A 9,518-nucleotide genomic window follows, 5' to 3' on the forward strand; every position below is an offset into this window, starting at 1 on the left:
TTTGAATTAAGTTTAAAGTATGCATTTGCTCTGATAACAATAGCTGCTAGAACTTGACCCACATGATAATTTTTTCTAAAAAACCACTGACATTTGATAAAAGTCGAATCCTGAAGAGAGCTCCGAACTTATTTTTCATCATAGTGGTAGCACCACCTACTGGATAATGGAAGTACATATTTTATTCTTGGATCTTTTTCTCCTCGCAGGTTAACCAGGTCGACCTCAGAATTGCTTGGAAGACTCTGTAGACCTTCCTGACATGAAATGATATTTGTGATATTTTTGTCAAAAGCTGTCGCCATGGCAACGGGCAAATAAAACTACGCTGATTTTGACGGTCTGAACATGCATGGAATCTCACGAAACTGCACACACATCAGGCCTGGTGAAATAATCTTTTTGTTTTGTTTTATGTCTCAATTGTTTAAAAATGGCTTGCGTGCCCCCTGGAATAAAAAAAAAAAACGTTTTACTTATACCTACGAAAAATTGGTGGTATATGTAACAGGTCAAGACCTACAAAAAAGTCTCTTGGAGCCATGTGATAAACCTAACAGGAAGTCCACCATTTTGAATTTATTTTACAATTTGGCATCACATTGAATTTAAAAGCAGCTGTAATGTGATCCACATGATATTATCTAGTAAAAATGTCCCACATTTGATGAGAGTCTTCACATGAACACATCTACGAACTAACTTTTCATCGTAGTGGCAGCGCCACCTACTGGTAAATGAAGTAAATGTTTTATTCTTTGATGTGCTTCTCATGGCAGGTTAGCCAGATCCCTTCATATTTGCTCTGAAGAGTGTTTAGGCCTTGATAATGTTTAAACACGAAGTTTGAGATTTTTCGTAAAAAGCTGTTGCCATGGTAACGCCCAGTTTGCCAATACAATTATGCTGATATTGAGAATGTAAACATGCACGAAAACTCATGAAACTTTGCACACAAAGAAGGCCTGTTAAATTCATCAATATTTAATTATTCAACTGTGCAATCTTAAAAAGATGGCTCGCTACCGCCACCTAGAAAGTTTTAAAAAAGTGGCCTGGTTGTACGTTTCACCTACATCTGCAAAAATTTGGTAGTATGTGTAACAGAATGGGACCTACCTCCTTTGGTATCAGAGCCATGATCGCCTCTCACCAGGAAGGGGGATCACTCCATTCACTAGGATCCAATTGAAAGTTCTCAATAATAGTGGAGATAAAATGTAACTATAAGTATTGTACCACTCTGATGGGTAACCATCTGCGCCCGGGCATTTGTTCGGCTCCCGTCAAGAGATTGCCTGCTGTAATTCACCCATAGTCACCTCAGCCATTAAAATTTAATTCTGGTCTCCAGAGACCGACGGGAGATTTAGCAACGCCAGCAAAGAATCAGGTGTTCCCCCGCCTTATGGGACCCTTTGAGAATAGGGATCCTTGTCCAGGGGTTCACATACTTTTTTTCATGGGGTACTCACCTGAGTAATTGTCTTTGGTACTCACTAGTGGTCCAACGGATCACATAAGTCATGGTTCGGATTGGTCACGGATTTTGAGTCACGTATCGGATCGTTTTTTTGGATCAGAAAAAAAAAAAAAAGATAGATAAATAGAACTTTGTCTTCATTTATTTTATAAAACGCTTTGGCACATACAAAAAAAATCAACTCCTAATGTCTAATATGGCCATATAGGATTTAAGAACATAACGCAATATAAGGCAGGATACATTCTTATTTTATAAGTGGTACAGTGTACAAATTCCAAGGTATCCTGCCAGACATTTTGAGCTGAATGTTTTCTTAGAATTATTTATTGAGCAAAAGTGTTTTTATAAAATAAATGAAGACAGAAGATTTTTATTTTATTTTTTTCATAATGAAAAAGACCTCGAAAAACTATTTAAGGCACAACATGGGCAGCACATTACAAATTAATCTTGGTCAACAATATTGAAAAACAAAAAAAATAAAGTAACAGCCATGGAACAGCTGTTGAACTACCAGCTAATGATAACAGCTGCTAGCTACTACTTATAGAGACTTGTACCGTATCATACAATGACAGCATAATTAACCAGCGGTTTGTTCACGTCCTAAATTAAAGACTGAATATGATTTCGGGACGCCATTGCGTTAGTGTTGGTGGCAAGCGTTAAAACTGCCTTAACGTCGAAAATTGAAGTCATGTTAGCCGTTACGCCACCACGTGGGCCGACTTTAAAGTAAAAGTCCACTAATGCATTGACATCAATGACTCAATGCACTATTTGATAAGCTTTATTTTGAAGTTAGCCTTTGCGGAAGCCGTGTGTTCATTGAGTATGTTTGCAAAAACGCTCTCGTACATGCGACTTACGTGATCTTGAGGTTTCAACTTCCTTTGCTGAATGCAGACTAATCACGTTGCCTTAATGTGAACGTGCAGTTTTCTTCACCAACCATTCTGCGGATTGTGGCCGCCCTGAACCGTGATGCTTGATCCTTACCGATCACGGGTCAAAGATGATTCGTTGCAGTGCACCACTAGTGTTGGCAGGTACGCAAATGCGCGTCGTGACGCAAATGACGGTACACATCAGTGATTTCTGTAGCGCATGCATACCTGCGTACCAGTTATGTGCACCCCTGTCCTTGTAATATCTTTCAAAACAACTTTGAATATCTTTAAAGTCACGTTTCATTTGTTTGTTAATTGGGTCCTTAATTTTAAGTATAACACTCTCTGCTTGTTGTTTCCTTAAATTATATGCAAATTTTCTCATCGCTTTGCTACCCGCCTCATAACTCTGTTTTAAGAAAGTGAGTTTTTTTCTGAATAACCATATCATAAACCTCCTTTATCTGACTTTTGATTTCCATAATTTCTTGAACAACATCCGATTGAGCATTTTTCTTATGTTGGCTTTCTCACTGATGTAATATTTTTTTCTAGGTTTTTCCCGTCTGAGCTTCTTTTGTAAGGCCAATTTTGCAATAATTTTCCCTCTCAAAATTGCCTTGCTTGCATCCCACAGCATAGTTGGGGACACTTTCTCATTATCATTTTCGGACAAATATAGCAAGATTTCCTCTTTGATTTCACATCAAACATTCAAGAGTCACCAAGGAGCCCTCCATTTTACCCACAGCCATATTATATCTCCCTTCCTTGTCTGTAGATTACCTTTGCCGAAACAACAGTAGCAACCTCTGTTCTATGTCCCTTTTCGTAGGAGGCTGAGAACGCCTGATTAAATCCCTGTCTTCTAAGTTTCGAATATTCTGAATCATTTAAATGGGTTACTTGCAGAAATAGTATGTATAACCTATCTTTTTATATTTTGCCAAGAATGTTCCTTCTCTTAATAGGATTAAGGACACCTTTCACATTATAAGAAGAAAACTTCAGTGGTATTCTATGACTTTCCATTAAATAATAACTGACACCTATTACTTAAGTAACCCCATTTACACTCAAACTCTAACAACATATTAACTAAGAAAAAAAATTCCTTTCGTCAGAAGATTATCATTGGTTGACTTTAGCTGTTGATCAACACCAAACTTTAAAGGAGGTGTGTGGTTGGTTGGCCTGAGCTATACATATAGTGTGAACATGGAAACTCCATATGTGATTGATTATTTTCCTGATACTTGTTTACATTTTTGCTATTAATACCTTGAATGCCATATCTAGCTTGATATGTTAACAATGTACATCACAGCCCACTATCTGTGTCTGACTGTCTCTTCATCTATTACATATTTAGTAAGAAAATTATGATCCTACCACTCCATTTGTGTGGTTGCACATGTCCCAAAGCGGAATGAGTGCCTGTGTGATTTGACTGCCATCCTCACTAGGGATCTCGTTCTGACGGGTCATGACTGAAGACACAGCCCACCTGTAAAACATCAAAATCATTCCACTGAAAGGAACTGTGAATATTTGTTAAAGCACATATAAAATATTTTTTTTAGCTGGGCATTAAACTGAAACTGTAAGGATTAGGGATGCTCCGATCGATCGGGCACCGTTCATAATCGGGCGATTTTCGTGAAAAATTACGTGATCGGAATATTTGATCAAAGCCTTTTATTGCCGATCAAAAAATTTGATCACCCACAGCTCATGCTTCGCAGCCTACAGCCGTGTTGCGCCCACCCACCCCCCTCCTCCTCTGCACGCTGCGGAGGCGCACGGCACTAACAAACAGAGGCTAACGTGTGCTGTGTGGAATTTGCATCTTGTAATATATGCCATGAAAAGATACCTGGCAGAGGGAGTACAGACAAAAGTTTCAACACAACCAACTTAATCCGATATTTGAAGAACAAGCAATTGGAAGACTATGGTGATTTTACGAGGCTCACCACATTGAATAAAGTATAGGTGGAAACAGCAGCAACAATGAAACGACAGCCCATGCTAACCAACTCAAACCCATATCACCGCGACAGGCAAAAGGCAACGCAAATAACCAGGAAAATAATGAAATTTATCGGACTTGATGACCAACCATTCTCAGTGAAGACATCGGATTCCGCCGTCTGCTCGCTCATTTCAAGCCTCGCTAGGTGCTACCGGGACGCAAATACTTCACAGACGTAGCTCTGCCTGATCAAGCTCCACAAGAGAGTGTATTGTCGCATTGAAAGTTTCCTAAAAGAAGGCCTATTATCCTGTTTAAGTTTTACTTACTTTACTCCATTTACTTAAATGGAGCTCGGATGTCAGTCCTGTGTCGATGTTGAGTATAACAAGGGATTTTTTCGCTCGCGTACTGCTTTTAATGACAATGTTCGAAACGAGGCATATTCCAAAAGACAAAATACACGTGCTATTGAGAGATAATGCGTGGTGAAAGCTAAAATCGATAATACATAGGCGACCGAGCTTGGGGTTTTGTATTTTTTCATGCTTTATAAAATATATATAGATTTTTGTCAAAATTACGGCAATAATATGGCTGTTTTTTTCTTCTTCAGATAATACTGCATAATAACAGTCACAGTAAATACTTGGAAAAATGCACTGATATTCCATGTGATCGGAATCGACCGATCTCACTCATGCATGCTTGGTATCAGTATCATAAAACCCTGATCGGAACATCCCTAGTAAGCATATCATGCAGGCCCACCACAATCAACTGTTCGCAGAAGACTATGAACAAAAGTACAAATGTTATAATACAACAAACACGACAAAAAATTAGATACTGCTTTCTAGTGAAATTACAGATTGGATCAATCCAAAATCCACTGCAAATTGTACAGGGGAATTGAAGTTGACCTAAAATCTTTAATGCACATGTCCAAAAATGTACGTTTCAGTACTTTTCACACAACTTGCATTCTCTTATGAGGATCTGAACAGCAATATTCACACCATAAGTTTGATCCAAGAATGTGTGAATTTGTCACCAACCTTTTCTAAACTGAGAACTACTTCTTGGGTACTGATTAACACTAGAACGTTTACAGCCCAGCCCTTTGGATGTTCTACCTTTTACATTTGAAGGGCAGCCCAACAGCTGGATTCGTTTTGGACTAATATCCTAACTCAGGTGTGAAAAGCCTAGCAATTTGCATTTTTCTAATTTCCATGACCAAAGGGCAAGCCAGGTTTTTTCACCATCCTGTCACCATTGTTCTGTAAATGTAGCAATTAATCTCTACTCTGTACTCCAGTACTGGCGGAAGGGAATAGGTCTGTCACAATATCCAAATGTCACGACACGATAATATCATGATATGAACTCACGATATGATAATTATATATTATTATATAATGTCGAGAGGTTGGTGATAGATAACAAGCTCACAATACTGTATAAAAGCTCACACAATATGGTTAAAAAAAACAACCTCATATTAAAAAAACAAAAAAACAAAACATAATATTCAGTTTTTGTACATAAAAGCAGCATGTTCTATGTAGTCCACAATGCTCTGTTCGGCGGAGATGTTGGGAAAAAAAATGTGCACATATGACAGATTTATGGGATTTATTAGTTAGAACATAGTTTTGTTCATGTGAGCAATAATCTGTTCAATTTGGTTGTGTGTATGGTTTGTGTAGAACATGAAATATAAATACAAATAAAACTATAGCTGCTATCAGCTATAAAGGGCCCTCGCAGCCCTGGCAACGTTGGGGTACGGGCACGTTGGGATGCTCGCACATCGGAATTGAACAATCAAATTTATCACGTAGATCAATTTACAGCAACATTTGTATAGTCAAGGTGACGCCAATCTATAAAGTAAATTAAAAATGGCAGAATTCCTGTCAGGTTTAGCATATGGCACCAAGAGGCTTTTTTGTAGGTCTCTTCCTGTTTCATTTTCTACCAAATGTTCGTAGATGTAGGTCAAACATACCAGCAGGGCCACTTTTTTAAAACTTTCTAGGTGGCAGTAGTGAGCCATCTTTTAAGTATTGCACAATTGAATATTTAATTATTGATTAATTAAGCAGTAATTAGATGTCTGCAAAATTCCATGAGTTTTCATGCATGTTTACATTCTCAAAATCAGCATTGTTGTATTGGCAAACTGGACTTTACCATGGCAACAGCTTTTTGCGAAACTTCTTAAACTTCGTGTTTAAACATTATCAAGGCCTAAACACTCTTCAGAGCAAATATGAAGGAGATCTGGCTAACCTGCCATGAGAAGCACATCAAAGAATAAAACATGTACTTCATTTACCAGTAGGTGGGCGCTGCCACTACGATGAAAAGTTAGTTCGTAGATGTGTTCATGTGAAGACTCTCATCAAATGTGGGACATTTTTACTAGATAATATCATGTGCATGAGCAAATATGAGGGATATCGGGCTAACCTGCCATGACAGAAAAACATCAAAGAACAAAACATGTACTTAATTTAGCCAGTAGGTGGCACTCCAACTAGAATAAAAAGTTGGTTCGTAAATGTCTTCAGGTGTAGACTCTCATCAAATGTGTGAAATTTTGACAGGAAATTATCATGTGAGTCACATTACAGCTGCTTTTAAAGTCAATGTGATGTAAAATTGTAAAGTAAATTAAAAATGGCGGATTTCCTGTTTGGTTTAGCACATGACTTGGAGAGACTTTTTTGTAGGTCTTGATCTGTTACACATGCCACCAAATTTTCGTAGATATCGGTGAAACATACAACTGAGGCTAATTTTTAAACAATTCCTAGGGGGTGGTAGCGAGCTACGTTTTAAACAATTGCAATGTAAAAAAAAAAAAAAAAAAAAAAAAAAAAAAAAAGATAATTTCATCAGGCCTGATGTGTATCCAAAGTTTCGTCAGATTTGGTGCATGTTTAGACTGTCAAAAGCGGCATAGTTTTATTTGCGAACTGCCTGTTGCCATGGCGACAGCTTTTTTACGAAAAATCACAAATATCGTAATTTAACATCAGGAAGGTCTACAGAGTCTTCGGAGCAATTCTGAGGTCGACCTGGTAAACTTGCGAGGAGAAAAAGATCAAAGAATAAAACATGTACTTCCTTTAGCCAGTAGGTGGCGGTACAACTACGATGAAGAATAAGTTCGGAGAAGTCTTCAGGGTGGTCCGCTGATAGTGTAGTGGTACACACGCCTGAGTTGTGTGCGGGCAGCGTGGGATCGATTCCCGCTCAGTGACAGTGTCTATGTGTGCCCTGCGACTGGCTGGCGACCAGTTCAGGGTGTAGTCTGCCTTCGCCCATTGACGGCTGGGATAGGCTCCAGCAACTCCCCGCGACCCTATATGGGATAAGCGGTTTGGAAGATGACATGACAAGTCTTCAGGGTTCGACTTTTATCAAATGTCAGTAGTTTTATAGAGTAAATTATCATCTGGGTCAAATTCCAGCAGCTATTGTAATCAGAGCAAATTCATACTTTAAACTTAATTCGAAACGGCCGACTTTCTGTTTGGTTTAGCACATGGCTCCAAGATACTTTGTAGGTCTTGGCCTGTTTTTTTTTTTTTTTTTTTTTTTTTTTTTTTTACAAACTGCACAAAAAAATAAAAATATATTGATGATTTTGCCAGGGCTGATGTATGTGCAAAGTTTCGTGAGATTTCGAGCATGTTCATACCCTCAAAATGAGTGTTGTTTTTTTGGCGAACTGCGTGTTGACATGGCAACAGCTTTTCACGAAAAATCACGTATTTCGTATTTTAATATTAGGAAGTCCTAAACACTGTTCTGAGCCAAGATGTGGTGGACCCGGTTAACCTGCTAGGATAAAAACATCAAAGAAAAAACATGTATTTCCTTCAGCCACTAGGTGGCGCTACCACTACAATGAAAAATAAGTTTGTAGATTTCTTCAGTCCTTGGCTATCATCAAATATGAAACATTTCGAAAAGTTTGGATGAACTGAGTCAAGTTAAAACTGTAATTATTGTCACGTTGAATAATCAGATTTTGCGGCACCGTCAAAGCCACGCCCTTTGCTGAAAAGTCACAATATTCGGCGTAGAGCAAGATCAACGTCTTGAGGCTTTCCTGACAAAATTTCAGTCGGATTCGTTCAACGGGCTCCGTGCAGTAAATAGAAACGTAAACAATGACAATTTTTGTCGCCACTAGGTGGTGCTATATGTATAATGGAATATTATCATATAGATGTCTAAAGGTCGTGACTCTTTACTTAAAGTTTGTGATTTTTCCGAGCATGTGCAGGGGAATTATTAAGGTTTTTCTCCTGTATGGCGAAGTAAAAAAATTACGCCAAATTTGATGCCCCGCCCCCGTCATATAGTTTGTCGAAAACTCAAAAATATTTACTCAGTTGTGTCCCCAGGTCTTAAGATGATATATTCGAAGTTTGAAGTCAATCAGATGAATCGTCTGGGACATAGGTGCAAAAGTATGCACCCTGTAAACGTGCAAAAACGGTCCAAAATTGGACATTCAAAAATTCATAGCACCCTTCCTGTACACTTTAGACTATGGCTGTAATGGACTTTTTTGTACGTCTCGGGGTGCTACACATGCCTGCCAATTTTCCATAGGCCTAGGTCAAACAGGCTGGAATTTTATTTATATAAAATTATATAAAATATAAAAATCAGCATAGTTTTATTTGCGAACTGCCTGTTGCCATGGCGACAGCTTTTTTACGAAAAATCACAAATATCGTATTTTAACATCAGGAAGGTCTACAGAGTCTTCCGAGCAATTCTGAGGTCGACCTGGTTAACCTGCGAGGAGGAAAATATCAAAGAATAAAACATGTACTTCCTTTAGTCAGTAGGTGGCGCTACCACTACGATGAAAAATAAGTTCGGAGATGTCTTCAGGCTTTGACTTTTATCAAATGTTGGTAGGGTTTTAGAAGAAATTATCGTGTGGGTCAAGTTCCAGCAGCTACTGTAATCAGAGCAAATTCATACTTAAAACTTAATTCAAAATGGCCGACTTCCTGTTTGGTTTAGCACATGGCTCCAAGAGACTTTTTTGTAGGCCTTGAACTGTTACATATACCATCAATTTTTTGTAGATCTCGAAGAAACGCACAACCGGGGCTGAATTTTTAAAAAT

General features: G+C 38.3%; 1 protein-coding gene across 1 annotated transcript in view; it reads right to left on the reverse strand.

The window, feature by feature from the left end:
* Positions 1–9,518, reverse strand: part of setd3 (SET domain containing 3, actin histidine methyltransferase) — a 189,018-nt gene that overhangs the window by 61,255 nt on the left and 118,245 nt on the right. The window contains exon 8 of the mRNA XM_086049398.1: positions 3,769–3,883. Within this exon, the coding sequence (XP_085905524.1) occupies positions 3,769–3,883 (115 nt within the window). The remainder of the gene's footprint in view (positions 1–3,768; positions 3,884–9,518) is intronic.

This window comes from Filicampus tigris, chromosome 13 (genome assembly GCF_054856515.1).
Source record: "Filicampus tigris isolate MCC_2025a chromosome 13, RoL_Ftig_1.0, whole genome shotgun sequence".
Taxonomy (NCBI): Eukaryota; Metazoa; Chordata; class Actinopteri; order Syngnathiformes; family Syngnathidae; genus Filicampus; species Filicampus tigris.